Here is a 17,936-nt window from a genome sequence, read left to right as displayed (position 1 = left end):
TTCAGTGCTGCTAACATTAGTAGGTTCTCTGTTGTTCTTCTCTTTAAAATTGTTCAAGGTGTCATAAGTACTTTCCTAATCTAATTGACTATCGATGGGCTGCAAATCTTCAATTCTGGAATCATTGTTGTTCTATTGGATCAATGAGTGACTTTGTTGTGTCTTTTTCTTGGCTGCTCCTTGTGATGTTGCAGGTTTGAATATCACTTTGTTCTTATTTTTTGGCATCTTCTTGGTTTTGGTCTTCTTGTTCTTTTTCTTGTTAGTAACAACAACAACTATTTGTCCCTCTTCTTCGTCATTGACTGTAGCTTGATCTCCCTATTTCTCTTTAGTAACTTTTTGAGCATTCTTTTCCTTAATGCCCTAAAGAATCTTGGCAAGAGTTTGTTCCTTCTCTTCAGACTTTTGTTGAATTTTTTCTAGATTTTTGCATGTTGTTTGTCGTGTCTCCTTCCCCCCTTCAATCTGATTAGAGTTAGTATCCTTATCGTCAGTGATGTTTTTTCCTTTGTTATTTTCATATCCATCTGGCAGCTTTATAAATTTCCTACATTGCAGAATTGAGTGCCCTAACAACTTACAATGTCGATAGTACTTGGGGACATTTTCATACTCCAGCTTTTGGGTAAAACTTTTCAGCGGATTGGTCTCATATTCCTGACCAACAAACACCGACTCTAGCTTAGGTTTAGTAAGGTCTACCTCCACCATTACCTTAGCCATACTTGGTCTCGTTGTATGATCAGTAGCCAAATCCATAGATAATGGAGTGACAATAGGTCCAACAATCTGCTTAACGTACTGCCAAGTGTGGCAATGGAATGGCAATTCAGGAAGGAGTACCCAAACCAGAACAATAGGAGAGTCTTCCTCCAGCTTGAAATCCGGAGGTCATTTTTGCAGCCACATAACTTGCCCCTCTATTTCTATGGAGCGTCTATACCCAATCTTGACATTGCCCTTGACAATAACTTTTTCAGCAAATTTGGATCGAATTCTCTCTATTTGAGGTCGAGTTCTTAGAAACTTACCGACAATGGTCAATCTGCATTCTTCTGCCATGATTCCATAGTAGTCGCTGGCCTTGAAGATAACCGCCGGCATTCCGTTGTGGGTGGAGTATCGAGCTTTAACTTATGGATTACCAAATTGACTTATGTTAGGGCTTGGTTCTTTCGAATCTTTCAAAGCTACAACATAGTTGGATGAGATCGGAATTCCTTCGCACATACTAGTTATGTCTGGAGTCGGTGGATTTTCATTCAGACGCGCCGGAACATTTCCCGTCGACGTCTCCATAATGAGGCGTGTAAGCACCAATCACCCAAAAGAGGGCTATTTTAGTTACCGTAGTAGGTTAAGGTATTGAGGTACAGAGAGCAATATTTTTAAGAGAGAGAAAAGTTATAAAGCGTTAGTAATACACTACTAAATTAATATTCTAGTTCATGACCTAATCTAAACAAACAGAAACAAGTTTATTATTTTCACATTTTAACATAGATATGGGTGGTGGGGTACAAGGGAGAAAATGAAGGAGGAGACAATGATTTTGAAATTAAAAGTTAACGAGGGGATAACATATATTACTTGGAATTAAAATTAAAAGGTGGCTTCAAAGTGGGGTAACTTTTGATAAGGCATGATTGTCGTTATTCTTTTGGTATGTTTCCCTCTTCTCACATTCCCTTAACAGCCACCGTGTAGAAAAACTTGTCCACCATCTGCTCGATAAAAACAAAGTTTTTGTAATTGTGATTTGTTACGTCAATGATTTTCCTTTTGACTTTAATTTAATGTAAAACTATTTTAATGTCGGTATTGTTATTCAGTAGCTTCTGTTCTTTCAAGATTAAAAGTGATGTCCAGGCAAAAGCTCTAATTTCTGCAAAAACAAATCTGAGATTGGGGCTAAGAGTCTACTGAAGAGAAACCATGGATGAATATTTTCAAGAAAAAGGGTCAAAGGAACCTTTATTAGAACCCAAAGAACCAGTGGTGGCTGTAGAGCATGTAAGCTCTGAGCTTGAAAACATATTGTCTGACACAAGCTTGTCCAATTTCGAGCAGCTTGGCCGGGCCTCTGTCGTTGAATTGAAAAATCTATTCCGACTAGCAGCTCCATCAATCATTGTTTATTTGCTCAACAATATCACTTCTATGTCTACCCAAATATTCTGTGGCCATCTCGGTAATCTTGAACTCGCAGCTGCTTCCCTTGGCAATGAAGGTATTCAACTCTTGGCTTATGGCGTCATGGTAATTTTCTATCACCTACCCTATTAATTAACATATTTGTATCATGGCACTAGTATAACTAATTTGCTACAAACTGAATCAATTGCTATTAGTATTCTTTTTTGGAGTGGAGTAGTATTATTTTAATAACTTGATTGACTAATTAAGGTTAATATACAAGTGTTGTAGACTTGCCATTCCTTGTTGTTAATCGACCTACCATATAAGCAGAGCTTCTTTTCCCGGCAATGGCGCTTTCTTTGCTGGCCATATGACTAGGAGGTCACGAGTTCGAGCCGTGGAAACAGCTTCTGCTAATGCTGCATACAATAGACCCTTGTGGTCCGGCCATTTCCCGGACCCGCGCTTAACGGAAGCTTGCACCAGACTGCTTTTTTTTTTTACTGAATAAACAATTTTATTGGAGCAGTTAGGGATGGGGAGTGCAGTGGAGACACTATGTGGGCAGGCATATGGAGCTCACAAGTATGAAAGTCTTGGAATATATCTTCAAAGATCAACTATTCTCTTGATGTTATCCGGAATACCGATAATGGTGGCTTACTTATTCTCAAAGCCAATTTTAATCTTATTAGGAGAATCAGAGAAAGTTGCATCAGCAGCTGCATTATTCGTTTATGGTTTAATTCCCCAAATATTTGCTTATGCTGCCAATTTTCCTATCCAAAAGTACTTGCAAGCCCAAAGTATTGTAAATCCTAGCGCGTATATAGCTGCAGCGACATTAGTCCTCCATCTTTTCTTAACATGGATTGTGCTTTATGTATTTGAGTGGGGATTGTTTGGAGGAGCCTTGGTTCTAAGTATTTCATGGTGGATAGTAGTCATTGCACAATTTATGTACATATTGTGGAGTGATAAATGCAAGAAAACGTGGAGCGGATTTAGTCTGCAAGCATTTTCTGGGCTGTGGGATTTCTTTAAGTTGTCAGCTGCTTCATCTGTGATGTTGTGTTTGGAGACGTGGTACTTTCAGATTTTGGTTTTAGTTGCTGGTTTGCTACCAAATCCTGAAGTGGCATTGGACTCTCTAGCTGTTTGGTGAGTGGGATATCTTGTTGTAAATTAGTTACCTCTGCATTGTGTTCCACCCGTGTCAATGTGTAGTTGATGATCATAGAATTTGCTTGCAGCAACACAATTCTTGGATGGGTGTTCATGATATCTGTTGGTTTTAATGCGGCAGCAAGGTTAGTGATCGACTAGTACTGAAATTCTACATCATTCAGTCTCTTTACAAAACTCTGAATTTTGGAAATGTCAGTGTAAGGGTGAGCAATGAATTGGGCGCTGGACATCCAAAATCAGCTGCATTTTCAGTTGTGGTGGTGACATTAAGCTCGTTCGTGATTGCTGTAGTCATCGCCATAGTAGTAATGTTGCTTCGCGATGTGATGAGTTATGCATTCACGGGCGGGGAAACTATTGCTAAAGCATCCTCAGAACTTGCACCACTCTTGGCTGCCTCTGTAGTTCTCAATGGTATTCAACCTGTTTTATCTGGTGAGTCTTCCATCAACTTTGTATCTTAGGATTCTGCTGAAAATCAAGAGAATTAATGGAATAGACTATTAATTGGAATATCTTTAACATTGTTTTGAAATTGGAATATCTCGGTAATTAGGAAACTTTCTTTAATCTTAAAACATTACTTTTGTCCACTTTAAGTGATTTTTTGGCTCTTTTCACACATACTAAGGAATTCACCTTTTAACATTAATTAACAATTAAATTGACCATATTAACCTTAATTTGCTCATTGGAAATATAACAAACTACTCCTAGGTAGGGTTGTGCATAATTTGGTAAATACCGAATTACAGTACCGAAACCGAAAATTTTGGTATTTGGTATTCGATATTTTGGTGTTTGGTTTAAGTTTTAAAAAAATAGTATTAGGTATGGTATTTGGTATTTACAATACACACATTATTGATTATAACATACTAAGTTATATAATACTTTTCTTTGGTATGCATGTTGAAGCAGGCAGTAGAGTCCATGTACTTTTTAAGGAAAATGGAGGAACAAGGTAGACCGTAGATTTTGACTCTTTTTCTTTAGGATGCCAAGCATCTTAACCTAATACTTTTACGGTTTTAGGATGTTTGTTCTCTAACTTCAACAAATAGCTCTAACCAAGTAACAAGACATTTTTAATAATTAAATTTATTCCTTTATGTATCTTTTCTCTCTATGGATTGATACTTGATTGTTTTTGTCAATAGTCATGTCAGCTTAGAACATTTTTATTTTTATATTTGTGAGTATTTTAATTAAGAATATTATGGTCTATGGCTTTATGCACCAGTTAATGTTGAAACCCAACAAACCAAAGTTGGGTTTCATAACGAATATAATTAGGTACGGTATTGGTATAGCATTTTAAGAAGCTGAATATCGAAAATACCAAACTGAAATGTCTAAATACCGTACCGACCGACGAACACCCCTACTAGATTCCTTCTTGATATCTGAAAAAATCAAATATTATGGATCACAAAAAAAGACCAAAAAATTACTTAAAGTGGACGGGAGGGAATAACTTATTTTGCGAAAACAATTCAAACAAATAGAACTTGCACATCTTTGCAAAATTTCAAACAAAAACTACCTTGGATGTTGTTTGCACACACATGAAGGACAAAGGTATACCCACACCGAAGACCAGCTCTTGTATCTAAAATTGAAGTCCTCTATAGAAAGGAGAAATTCAATAAGAACACGCATGTGACTTTTGTTTGCAAATGCGTAAAAACAGTTTTAGAAGTTTGATTTGACAAGAACGTCAGGACAATAGACATTAAATACCGTGCTATGTATTTTCTTTAGACTATTTAGAACGAGACAAATTAAATAATGGAGTGGGATTGGTATTAGTTGCATTAAGAAAACTTGTGCAAAAAGAAAATATTACTCCAAAGGTCCACAATAAGTGATCATTTTACTTTATTTTGGTCCAAAATAAGTGTTCATTTACATAATCAAGAAGGAATTAATTTATTTTTTTCAAAATTTACCCTTATTTACATATTTCAATGTGTCAAGGTAATAACTAATTAAGGTTAATTTAGTGAATACATCTTTTTTCTCCAGGTGACTTATTGTGGACTGGAGGGAGTAATGTATAGTTATAAAATGGAGAATGATTTGTACTTTAGGATTATTGATGCTGACAACTATGAATTTCACTATCAGGGATAATGCAAATAGAAGTCGGCATAAATGCATGACTTTTCCTTAATTAATGATATGAACATATATTTTGTTTGATTGAAGGGGTGGCTGTTGGGTGTGGATGGCAAGGTTTTGTGGCTTACGTTAATGTCGGATGTTACTACGTTGTTGGCATTCCATTGGGTGTTCTTCTTGGTTTCAAATTCAAACTCGGAGCTAAGGTATATTATTATCACCATTTTCCCCACAATTAAACCCTTCTTTCCTTTTATTTTCCTTAATAAGCAGGTTTTGTGTCTTCAATTTGGTGTAATCGCAAGCAAAATGCTAGACTGGGCCGAAAAAAGCTCGTCTAATAGAATCATTTGAAAATATATGAAAGAATGGACAAAGAGGATGGTTGGCTAAGCTTATAAGCTGGTCAAACTGGTTTATAAGCAGCTTTTAACTTATCTACGCGTTTGATAAATATTTAAAGTGCTTAGAAGCTAAAATCTGTTAAGTCATAAGTTGGTCACCCTCAACTTATAGTTTTTCAGCTTATATACACTTTTAGTTTGATCAAAGTTTTTACTAGTTTATCCTTGATAATATTCTTTAATTCACAAAATATTTTTCCCAAAACAAATTTCCTAACTCTCTTTATTCCATATTCGTTGTTCATCCTTTTCTTCACAGATTTTTTTTAAAACTTATAATCTTGTGTAAAATTTTTAAGGTTATCTTATCAGTACTTTTTTACCAAACACATCAATTGCTTATAATCAGTTTCAACACTTCTATTCAAACACGTAAATATTTATTTAAAAAATCAATTCCAACGCTTAAAAATACTTTTCAGCACTTTAATCTTATCATCTATTTCAATGACTATTGTGTTTTAGTAATTTCTTTTGTGATTAAAACAAGCTTGTTTACTTAATTTTCGGTAAATGTGTAGGGATTATGGCTGGGCATGTTTGGAGGAACAGCCATACAAACTCTTATCTTACTATGGGCCACTTTTCGAACCAATTGGGACGATGAGGTACGTTTTCTCCACCACTAAATGTAGTCAATTATATACTCCTACAACATTTTAATTTCTGAAATTATGAAAAAAGGTTGATTTTTAAATTTAAAGAATTAAATGAGTCGATCCTCATACTTGAAATATACTACTCATTTATTGAACCGAGATAGTGTGTATAAAAATCGGTTCTGACCACTCTAGCTCGCTTTCTGTTTTCAGGTGGAGAAAGCGAAAAATCGATTAGTTAAGTGGCAAGACAGCAGTAAAACGCCATTGTTGAACGAATCATGAGAACGACCATTTTTGCCTAATTTTTGCATTAGATTTCAAGTATGTCCGATTGGTTTTATGAGTTAAAATGGGCATATATGTCGTCTCTACCTCCTTTATCATTCTTGGCTTCTATCTCAATTTAGTTCACTGAACCACTAATTGTGTCAACCTGTTGAGCCTACTTTCTCTTTTTCAGTCCACTTCTCATCTCCTTACAATTAAGCCCATAGAAGAAAAACAAAAAACATAAATAACCAGTGAAATATAAAGTTTCACATTCATGTAAATCCTGTAATCCGATTACACTTATGTGTTAGAGATATACAACTTACCACATTGGTTGTATATACGTTTCAAAGGAGTTTATAACGGTTTTGAGTTATATTATCTATTTTTTGAGCTGAAGGTTTATCAGAGACGGCCCATTTACCTCACACAAGGTAGGGGTAAGATATGTGTATACCCAACTCTCCCCGGACCTCACCTGTGGGATCATATTGGGTATGTTGTTGTTGAGGTATATCATCTATTGTATTAATGTTTTGGGATGAATGCACTCAAACTCTTTTACAGACATGAAGGGAACCGACCATATGTACAGGGGCGGAGGCACAAGCCACCCTTCGGGTTCGACCGAACCCGGTAGCTTTTGCTGAAACTCTGTATTTGGTGTTTTGAATTCATGAAATATGTATAAACATTAAATTTAGAATCTAGTCATTAACACTTGAAGTCGTGGTTCCAAAATCTAGAACTCAGTCCTTAATATTTGAAGTCGTGGTCCCAAATTTAGAACCCATTAAGTTAAAATCTTGGCTCCGCCTCTGTGTAGACTACAAGTGAGTTTAATTTTACTATTAAGATATCAAAGAAGAATGTTAGAACCATTATGCTGTCAACTGCATTTCTTTCTGGCATAACGTTTAGGCAAGTGTCCAAGGAAAAGAAAGAAAAAAATTATGTGGCTTTGTTCTTGGTCTTGTTTAATAGATGTCGAGTGCCGCTTTTCCCCGTCTGGGAATCTCCATCTGCTCTAAGTGGGCGCGAGCTAGAATCCTTATGTCAGCTTACTTGTTCAAAAGACTGTCTCTTTACCCCTTGCATCTTCATCTTTTCGAAAGCCCAAACGATTCTTCCGGATCTGCATTAGTCCTATTTCAGGTGCAAAGCCTCTTCAATAAAGACCTCTTTTTTTTTCTTTCTCCCAATTTCTCATTTTGTTGATTGAAGGAGAATAAGAGGAACCTTCTTATTGACAGAAAAGTTTTGAGAAACGGAACTGAGATATAAATAACATAATATTCCTAGAATCCTACTTGGTTATAGAAATTTTACAAGAATAACACTCATACTCAGAAGCATTTTGCGCGGAGTATAGTTTGGAATTAATCACATTTTGAACACTTCTTTAAAAAAGTTGGGATATTTGCCCTTTAAACGAAGCAAATTTTAATAACCAGACCAGAAGATGTCATATATCAAATGGAGAAGATTCATTTAACAGGAACGAGCAAACAATAATAGTGGACTCCGACTAAATATTCCTTTTAAGTACTTAAATTATTGATTTTATCTTTACAAGTGTATCTGTAGGTTAAGTGTATCTTTACAAGGATTGATGCACGCCTACTTTTCCATGACCAAAGTATTCTATTAGCATTCAAAGATAGCCATCAAAACCTTTTGGAATAAGAATATATAAAGGAGTGATACCCTACCCACACAATCTAGCTAATCAACGTATCACCAAAGAAACAGATTCTAGCTTTAAGCTACTTAATGTTAATGCTTCTTTTTCTCTTCTTCATGTTGTGTTACTTTCTCGTTTCTTTCTTCTTTCACTTAATCTTATGAGAAAAAGAAAGCAATGGAGTAACCCTTGTGAGGGGCGAAGTGCACCAGTAGCTACTTTTAAGCCCATTATTTAAAATATGTCCATAATCTATAATATATTTAAAAATTAGCCAATTGATCTGAACTTCAAGACTAAGTATCTTGAATTGTTGAGCTGCTAATTCAAAATTCAGAACATAGTGTCCTAAATTTTGAGCTGCTAATTTGAAATGCAGGACACTTTTGAACTGCTAATTTAAAATTCAGCACATAAGATTTGAGTTTCTAGATACAATTTCGAACTTTAGGACATGATGTCCTGAAGTTTGAACTTTGAGGTTTAAACTTTAGAACGTCGTGTCTTGAAGTTTGAGTGAATTGGTTAATCTTTAAATACATTGTAAACTCTAGATGGAGTATATTTTAAATAGTATACTTAAAAGTGGCTACATGCTGCCATTTCTACCCCTTGTGGTTGTGAGCCCGTTTTACTTAAGAGTAATCTGGACTTCATTTCCAACTTTCAAGGTGAGTGTCGAAAGTGAATTGGGCCTCCACTTAAAATGGGCCAAGCACACGAATCCGAAGAGTCGAGCCCAATCCAAGTCGTAAGCATATAACCATCCCATTCATCAAAGGGATTTTTTCCTTCCTATACAATATTTGAAACTTATTTACCAAAATTGTCCTAATTTTGTATATTACCCGTCCTAAACAAGGATTACTTACAAATTATATACAATCCATTATTAATGCCTTAAATTAGGGGATTTAGTTACATCATTTTCCTATTTTCTCTCCACACCTCTTTCAATAAGCATTTTCCTTTCCAAATTCAATCAAACAGAAGACCGCGAGAATCATATGAGATAAAATCTACTAATAGATTTTGACCATCAGTATGTTCCCCTTTCAAGAAATGTAGGAAAAATTGAAAAAAGAAAGAAATATTAGAACAGGTAAAGACATTGATGAGAATATTTACCACATCTCCAAACATTTCAAGAAATTGTCTGTACAAGTGATAAGTGAAAATTGGTATTGAACTATTTGAAGGTGATTGGATTTTTCATTGAATGGCTGTGTTGAAGCATTGTACTGCTGTCCAAAATTGGATGAAATGAGTTGGATGAAAATCCTCCTCGACGATGAGCAGTAAAGAGTTTTTAGTATTCAGGTGTTTGACTCTCCACCATTGACAGCCATTAAAAAGCTTTGAAAGTTTGAATTCGAATTTGGGTTTTTAAAAATCATTATTTGTTTGGATTGGGTGTTGTTGCAAATAATTGGGAATATTATTTGGAGTTTATATCTCAATTTTGAGGGTGTTTGGTGAAGATTAGACTTGATTTTGGCTAAATTTCATGTTGAAATTCGAAGAAGAAGAACACATGACATACCATATACTTTCGAATTTGTAATAAAGTTGTAGTATAATTGTATGTAAATTATATTCTGTTGTAGTTATATATATATATATTTTTTATTTGAATGTTGTATGAAAGTTAAAAAAAAAATAGTTGTATAATGTATGAATCGTTGTATAAAATTTGTATTTAAGTTATCAATACTATCTTTTTGCATAAAGTTGTTGATATGTATCAAAATTTGTCCAAAGATTTTACGAGGTTAATAACTATCGTGCGGGGCTAGTAAAGTATTTTGTTTCACTTGATTGGTTAACTTACCAAATACACTAATATATCACAAATTAACGAAACATATTTAAATCAGCACTAAAATGGAGACATCGTACTTACAATTAATATTATACAATTTGATGGTACAACAACATACAAAATTAACAATAAATTTCATACAAATTTAATACAAATTGATATATCTACAATAACATACATACTAAAAATAAATTTCATACAACTAATTATATAGTATACACTTATTTACAACTTATCTACAACTTTCATACATTATTTTTACCCAGTTAAAATACATCTACAATATCATACAACTTAAATACAATTTTCATACAAATTTTATACAATATGTCTTTTTGTATATTTTGTATCTGATTTGTATATATTTTGTATGTGGTGTGTGTTTCTTCCTCTCTAAAATTCCAATCAAAACTTTCTCTCTTAATACAATTTTGATACATATCAATAACTTTATGTAAAAAGATTGTATTGATAACTTAAATACAAATTTTATACAACGATTCATACATTATACAATTATTTTTCAACTTTCATACAACATTCAAATAAAAATATATATATAACTACAACAGAATACAATTTACATACAATTATACTACAATTTCGTAAGTATATGGTATGTCATGTGAACCTTCTTCTTCTTTTTCGAATTTCAATATAAAATTTAGCCAAAATCAAGTCTAATCTTCACCAAACACCCTCAAAATTGAAATATAAACTTCAAACAATATTTCAATTATTTGCAACAACACCCAATCTAAATAAATAATGATTTTTTAAAACCCAAATTCGAATTCAAAGCTTTTTAATGGCTGTCAATGGTAGAGAGTCAAACACCTTCAAAATTTATTGATTGACAATTTCAATTTGAACACCAATTGTGCAACATGAAAGGAAATTGCTAAGTTAAAACTCTATAGTAAAACGATTGAAATCCATTGATGAATTCCATTAAAATATATACAACATGAAAGGATAAAAAATAGAGGATATCAGAGGAAGAAAAATTGGGGAAAGAATAGAGAATGAGAGATTGAGAGACAGAGAGTGACGGAGAGAGAGAGAGAGCGCAAGTGAGAGAGAGAGAGAGAGAGAGAGAGAGAGAGAGACAGAGACGGGGAGAGAGAGAGAGAGAGGGGGGGGGGGAGAGGGAGAGCGCAGGTGAGAGACAGAGAGACGGAGAGAGAGAGAGAGAGAAAGAACGGGAGGGAGAGAGAATAAGGATGGGAAATAATTGATTCCTTATTCAATTCATAATATAAATGGATACTCATTTAATTCCTAAAGTGTATATAATTGGTAAATTGTATGTGCTTATGTAATTAAATTGAAACTTGTGTAGGAAGAGTAATAAAGTTTCAGATATTGTATAGGAAGATAAAAATCCCTTCATCAAATCTCCAATTACTTATAGCTTGTTTGGCCAAAAGAGCATTTTTTTTCTAGGGGAAGTTACATCATATACCCCCTTTAAAGAACCCTTAACACACTATACTTCAATTATAAAATTACATGTAGTACACATCAATTAATTACCCCACATACCTATTTAGTTAATGGACAATAACTACCTAATAAATATATCCCCTTAGTTAAAGAAATCTATATATGCAAAGCAAATCCACTCAAAATCTTACTCCATCCGTTTCAAACTTGGACCAAAATTAAAGAATAAAAAAGGATTATCTATTAAACAATTTTTCTTACTATGGGAACCTTTGTCGTTATAGAAGTTTATCTTCTTCTATACAATATTAAAAAAATACAGTAAACTAACCATTGTATACTATTAAAGAATGTTAATATTCTAAGTAAAATAATATATACACAATAAATATAAATAAAAATATGTTTGATTTGAATATTATATTCCAAATTATAATAATGTGGTATGTTTGGTTTGAATATTGTATTCCAAATTAGAATATTATGGTATATTTGATTTGAATATTGTATTCCAAATTAGAATATTGTGATATGTTTGGTTTTGAATATTGTATTCTTTATTAGAATATTATGGTGTGTTGGTTTGAATACTATATTCTTCATTAATCAATTGTAATTTGGTATGTTTGGTTTGGATAATGTATCGCACATTAAAATATTTTGGTATGTTTGGTTTGAATATTGTATTCTATTAGAAAACTATGGTCTGTTTGGTTTGAATATTATATTTCAAATTAGAATATTATGGCATGTTTGATTTAAATATTGTAATTTTAATTAGAATATTGTGGTGTATTGGTTTGAATAGTAAATTCTAATATTTCTGTAGTTTAGATATTGTATCACAAATTAAAATATTTTTACCTTATTTTAACTTTTCTTTTGATTACATAGATGTAAGAGAAAAACAAAAAAGATGAAACACTTCATCTAACAAATAAATGATAAAGAGATATTGTCTTGTATAAAATAAATGCTCCATTTTCAAATTCTTCCTCCTTCTGCACCCATGGGTCATAGGAAAGGTTTCAAGAGGGTTGTTTATTTGGAACAAGAAATCATTGGGGATCAGATGTTTCGGTGGAAATGTATAATCCTAATTCCTGGGGATGATGGAGTGTTTTAAGGGATTTATCAAGTTGGAGTGAGAGATAATCTAATCCCTTAAAAGGTGAGATTTGTTTAATGGCATATAATGATATTAAGGATGTAAAAAGTAAATAAAGTTTAATAAAGTAGGTATAGAATGTAAAACAAATATTTTAAATGTATATGAAGTTAACTGGTGTTTTCAATGAGTATGCCGCGTAGATTCCCTTTTTTCTAAAGTCAAGGTGTTTGGCTAAGGGAAAAAAGTATTTCTAAGTAGAAGCAGAGGCAATATTTGAGAAGAAGAAAAAAATAGTTTCTTTTAAAAATACTTTTTCTAAATACACTTTTGAAAAAAATACACTTAGAAGTACTTTTTAAAAGTTTGACCAAATATTAATTGGTGCTCAAAAGTGTTTTTAAATTGATTAGCCAAACATAAGATGTTTTTCACTAAAATTATTTTTTTGAAAAGCATTTTTGAAAAATTTATTTTTTAAAAATAAGTTAATTTTAGAAGCACGGCCAAACACAGTACTATTACACAGCTAGCAATCGAAGCTTCATTGGGAGGGGCGAATTTTCTACCGCACGGGCATTATGATATTTTTTTTTTAATTGTGCCATTCATGATATATTTATGGAGAAGTTTGATATATTCCAGTTCTGTTTTTAAAAAATTAAAAGAAATGAGAGATGTGGAGTAAAGAGTTCATATAGTTGAAAACTGTTGTTAAAAAAAATCTATCACAATGATGTAGCGAGTGTAGTTACGTTGTGTTCCAGATGTACTAATTAACTTAAAATCTTGAATTAACACGTAGATTCACGCCTTTATTTTTACGTAAGATTATATCAACTTAAGCAGCAGCAACAACAACAACAACCCAGTAAAATCTCACTAATGGGGTCTGGGGAGGGTAGTGTGTACGCAGACCTGTAAAGAGGCTGTTTTCAAAAGATCCTCGGCTCAAGAAAACAAAAAGACAAAAGGAGACAATATTAGTATCACCACATAATTATATCAACTTAAGCCTAATGATATATTTGATTTCGTAAATGACCATATGAGAGGTTATTGTAAACCATGTGATTGAATTGAGATTGGATTGCGTAATTCACTAACTCACATAAAACCTCAAGATGACAACCTCATCTATTATTTATATGCTTGAAATTAAGTTACTTTCATTTCATTCTACATGCTCATTAGCATGGGGAAAATCATGGAGTCTGAAGCTGAGCAGCCTCTGTTGGCTGGTCATGGAGCAAGCTCCGAGCTTGAGGAGGTTCTCTCCGACTCCCAATTACCTTACTTTCAACGCCTTAGGTCCGCCTCTTGGATCGAATTCCAGCTTCTTTTTCGACTTGCAGCCCCTGCAGTAGCTGTTTACATGATCAACAATGCTATGTCCATATCTACTCGGATATTTTCAGGACAACTTGGGAACCTTCAACTTGCAGCAGCCTCTCTTGGCGATCAAGGCATCCAATTATTTGCTTATGGCCTTATGGTAGTGTATTTTTATTATCTCTGATTTTCTTTCTCAATTGATCACATGTATAAATATTCTAAACTATTTTTTTTCCCTTATTGATTGCAGCTAGGAATGGGGAGTGCAGTGGAAACACTTTGTGGACAAGCATATTGAGCTCACAGACATGAAATGCTAGGAGTTTATCTGCAAAGATCAACAGTAGTACTTTCCTTAACAGGGATTCCACTAGCAGTTGTGTATTTGTTTTCCAAGAATTTACTGCTCGCTCTTGGCGAAGCAAAACCAGTGGCATCAGCAACATCAGTATTTGTGTATGGCCTAATTCCTCAAATATTTGCTTACGCCGTCAACTTCCCTATACAGAAATTCTTGCAATCTCAGAGTATTGTAGCCCCTAGTGCCTTTATTTCTCTTGGGACTTTGTTTGTGCACTTATTGCTCAGTTGGATTGTTGTGTACAAAAGTGGACTGGGATTAATAGGAGCGTCACTTGTGCTGAGTTTTTCTTGGTGGATTGTTGTGGTGGCTCAATTTATATACATATTGAGAAGTGAAAGGTGTAAAGCTACTTGGACAGGTTTTCGATGGGAGGCCTTTAGTGGATTATGGCAATTTGTGAAGTTATCGGCTGCTTCAGCTGTTATGTTGTGTTTGGAGACTTGGTATTTTCAGATTCTATTGTTGCTTTCTGGTTTACTCAAGAATCCTCAGCTTGCCTTGGATTCTATCTCTGTTTGGTGAGATTTTGTAGCCTTCTATTTATTTGTATGCTACCAAAAACAGCATATCTGTTCATGATCCCATAAGACCAGTTAGTTGTCAGAGTGGCAACATCAAGAACTTCCACTACAGTAAAAGGCTAATTTGTTGTTAATCAATTGTGGCTTGATCTTCTTGGCCAACATTTAGCAGTGGTACCCTAAGTGTCCACTGTTTTTTGAATTTTGGATCCGCTTCTGTTATCTTGCAAAGTTTCAGTGACTTGCTAGTTGCTAATGAGCCAAAGATTGTCTTTGTTTTAATTTTGTAGCATGGCAGTGAATGGGCTGATGTTAATGGTTTCAGTGGGGTTCAATGCTGCTGCTAGGTAAGTTTTCTTGATTAATATTTGAACCAATTAATCTTTTTGTGTAATATCCATTTCTAGATAAAAATATTAGGTGGTATTTTAGCAAATGACTTTCATCTTACTTGTTGTAAAAATTGGCAAACTGAATCAGTGTAAGGGTGAGCAATGAGTTAGGAGCAGCACATCCAAAGTCAGCAGCATTCTCAGTGTTTGTGGTGACATTCATTTCATTTCTCATAGCTGTGGTGGAAGCCATAATTGTGCTGTGTTTGCGCAATGTTATCAGCTATGCATTCACTAAGGGTGAAACTGTGGCCAATGCGCAGTATCTGATTTGTCCATTTTTAGCTGTCACCCTCATTCTCAATGGTGTCCAGCCAGTGTTATCTGGTAAGATACATGTCTTGTCGTTAATCTCATTAATTATAAGATTTATTTATATACACTGACATTGTAAAGAATTTTCTCGTTATCAGTATAATTTAACCTATTATAGCAGATTGCATGTCTTGTTCTTTAGGTTATTAATCTCATGAATATATTCATGAGTAGTTAGTTATATGTCGTTAAATATTCTTTTACACAATAATTAAACTCTTTAAGTCACTGCTTCTTCTCGCTTTATACCAGATATGCCATGTCAATATTAATTACATGTTGCATGGGAGGGTAGAGCCCATTGTCTGGAACTGATCGTTAAATATATACATTGTTCGAGTCGAAAAATGAATTACTTTATAATCTACAAAATCCTCTCTACTCTAAATCCACCTCTCCTGGATCTTTACTCAACTTTCCTGCTCCCTCTCCCACCATCGAGGGGGGAAAGTTAGACTAAAATTAAAAATTAGAAATAAAAGTTTTCTGAAGTTTTTTCTTTTTCTAATGTTGCTTTCTATTCAAAGAAGAGCAAGGTGCTTAGCTGATCTAATATGTTGATTTCATCTTTACTCGATCTCCTACGCATATGGAGTAGTTGGAAGGAACTTTGCTTTCCCAATTTGGTCTTAAATGGTCCAATGAACTTTTTTTGTTTTTCGTTCTTAAGTGCTCAATAAGCTTGTCATCACTTTCTCGGATGAGAGTGACAAATATGAGAAAAAGACACCATAAGCACAACAAATAAGGTAGACAATTTGACTTGACAAAAAAGTGATATCACAGGCCTTCTTATTGAATCCATCTTTCAGTACAGCGACTCATGTACTCCTTTTGAGATAAGAATGTAAAAGGTGCCATCTAAGTTGTCTCAATATATATATTCTTAAGTTGAGGTCCATAATCTGGACTTAGTGCGATGAGATAGTGTAGTAGACGTACCTAAAGGACTTTCAAATTTTCTTGTTTTCTTCTTGCCCTCTATCCACCCATCACGTGTCAAAATTATGCAGTGGGTGAAAGATTATCAATTTATCATGCCCCTCTAATACAAACCTTTTTAATCCTAATTTGTTTTCATTTGGAATTCAACAGTTTGTTTGGCTTGCATAACGAACATTGCATATGGAAAATATTTCATCTATGTCCATACTGTTACATAGGTAGATCAAATTGTTAGGTGTACCTCCATCTTGCGCACCTGTCCATTGGTCCCCTACCAACTAATGTTTTCCTTTGACAAGTCCATGGACTTGAGCATATTTTAGTTTCTGTAGATTCACGTGTTTAGCTGCAAGTTAACCATAATTATCTCAAACGAAATTTGTACTTGTTCTTTTACAATTTTGTTTCACCCTATAAGCGTACCAACGTTACTATTAATTAAACTAATAAAAACCGTATCGTCCCACTTCATAAAAAAGTTGAATTTTCTATATTTTTCAGGTGTTGCTGTTGGCTGTGGCTGGCAAGCGTTTGTTGCCTACGTGAATGTAGGGTGTTATTATGGTGTAGGAATTCCAGTGGGATGTCTTCTTGGATTCAAATTTGACCTTGGTGCTAAGGTTTTTCAATGCACACAATTCATAATTCTAGAAGCCTTCTATTTTTATACATATTTTAAAACAAACACATATGAGTTATGAGTATGTGTATGTCCATAGCCTGGCTTGCGTGACAGGGTAACTGGATTAATGGCAGGGAATTTGGACTGGGATGATTGGAGGGACTGTGATGCAAACCATCATTTTGCTTTGGTTCACATACCGTACAGATTGGAATAAAGAGGTAACTTACAGTCAATAGTTACAAAATTGCACAAGAAAGTGGTAAAGTTTGTACTGAATTTGGGATTCTTTTTTCTTTTCCAGGTAGAGAAAGCTAGAACACGTCTGGACAAATGGGAAAACGTAAAAGAACCTCTAAACAAGGAATGAAGGCGGTGAAGAACATTATGACTAAGAATAAAACGGGGAGAAGAAGTTCCAAGTAATTCTTGCAGTAACCTGCAAGGGCAACGAAGTGATCTACAGTTCAGATTAACCAATTGTTCTGGTGTATCTGACAAAAGAAAGTTTCACTTATCATTCCATTCAATCAATTCCCATCAATTAATCACATCAAATCTGTCAAAACCATTGTCTGGATCTGCCGATTTCTTATTTGATTGTGTTATAAAGAGCGTTAAATCAACTCCAATTCTGAAATTAGGCCAACAA

At 34.1% G+C, this 17,936-nt stretch overlaps 3 protein-coding genes across 4 annotated transcripts; 2 read left to right on the top strand and 1 right to left on the bottom strand.

Moving 5' to 3' along the window:
* Window positions 1-366: 366 nt before the first annotated feature.
* On the bottom strand, window positions 367-1,107 carry LOC104107231 (uncharacterized). The gene is made up of 2 exons (XM_009615965.1): window positions 916-1,107; window positions 367-804 (listed from the first exon to the last, which is right to left on the bottom strand). Exons 1-2 carry the CDS (start codon window positions 1,105-1,107, stop codon window positions 367-369), a joined length of 630 nt encoding a protein of 209 aa, XP_009614260.1.
* Window positions 1,108-1,622: 515 nt separating this feature from the next.
* Window positions 1,623-7,129, top strand: LOC104107228 (protein DETOXIFICATION 40-like). 2 transcript variants are annotated; one of them, XR_011414026.1, is made up of 8 exons: window positions 1,623-2,262; window positions 2,672-3,303; window positions 3,396-3,452; window positions 3,527-3,765; window positions 4,252-4,294; window positions 5,542-5,660; window positions 6,380-6,466; window positions 6,671-7,129. XR_011414026.1 is itself a non-coding variant. In XM_009615962.4 (7 exons), exons 1-7 carry the CDS (start codon window positions 1,939-1,941, stop codon window positions 6,740-6,742), a joined length of 1,530 nt encoding a protein of 509 aa, XP_009614257.1. In that variant the 5' UTR covers window positions 1,649-1,938; the 3' UTR covers window positions 6,743-7,129. The 2 variants fall into 2 exon arrangements, 1 of the variants encoding a protein (XP_009614257.1); XM_009615962.4 differs by lacking the exon at window positions 4,252-4,294 and having other exon boundaries at window positions 1,649-2,262.
* A 6,757-nt stretch (window positions 7,130-13,886) lies between these two features.
* LOC104107227 (protein DETOXIFICATION 40) lies at window positions 13,887-17,910 on the top strand. The gene is given in 7 exon segments (XM_009615961.4): window positions 13,887-14,285; window positions 14,376-15,007; window positions 15,301-15,357; window positions 15,491-15,729; window positions 17,164-17,282; window positions 17,419-17,505; window positions 17,589-17,910. Coding segments are annotated over 7 exon segments (1,512 nt in total). The 5' UTR covers window positions 13,887-13,973; the 3' UTR covers window positions 17,655-17,910.
* The last annotated feature ends 26 nt before the right edge of the window (window positions 17,911-17,936 follow it).

This window comes from Nicotiana tomentosiformis, chromosome 2 (assembly GCF_000390325.3).
Source record: "Nicotiana tomentosiformis chromosome 2, ASM39032v3, whole genome shotgun sequence".
Taxonomy (NCBI): Eukaryota; Viridiplantae; Streptophyta; class Magnoliopsida; order Solanales; family Solanaceae; genus Nicotiana; species Nicotiana tomentosiformis.
Note: the sequence above shows the minus strand (reverse complement) of the source record. Positions and strands in the feature narration are given on the sequence as shown.

Excerpts from the sequence above, each read along its gene's own strand:
- LOC104107228 (XM_009615962.4), top strand. The coding sequence starts at position 1,939 with ATGGATGAATATTTTCAAGAAAAAGGGTCAAAGGAACCTTTATTAGAA. Across the intron at positions 5,661-6,379 it reads AATTCAAACTCGGAGCTAAG|GGATTATGGCTGGGCATGTT; the intron begins GTATATTATTAT and ends GTAAATGTGTAG. Across the intron at positions 6,467-6,670 it reads GAACCAATTGGGACGATGAG|GTGGAGAAAGCGAAAAATCG; the intron begins GTACGTTTTCTC and ends TTCTGTTTTCAG.
- LOC104107231 (XM_009615965.1), bottom strand. The coding sequence starts at position 1,107 with ATGCCGGCGGTTATCTTCAAGGCCAGCGACTACTATGGAATCATGGCA. Across the intron at positions 805-915 it reads CCATAGAAATAGAGGGGCAA|TACGTTAAGCAGATTGTTGG; the intron begins GTTATGTGGCTG and ends CACACTTGGCAG.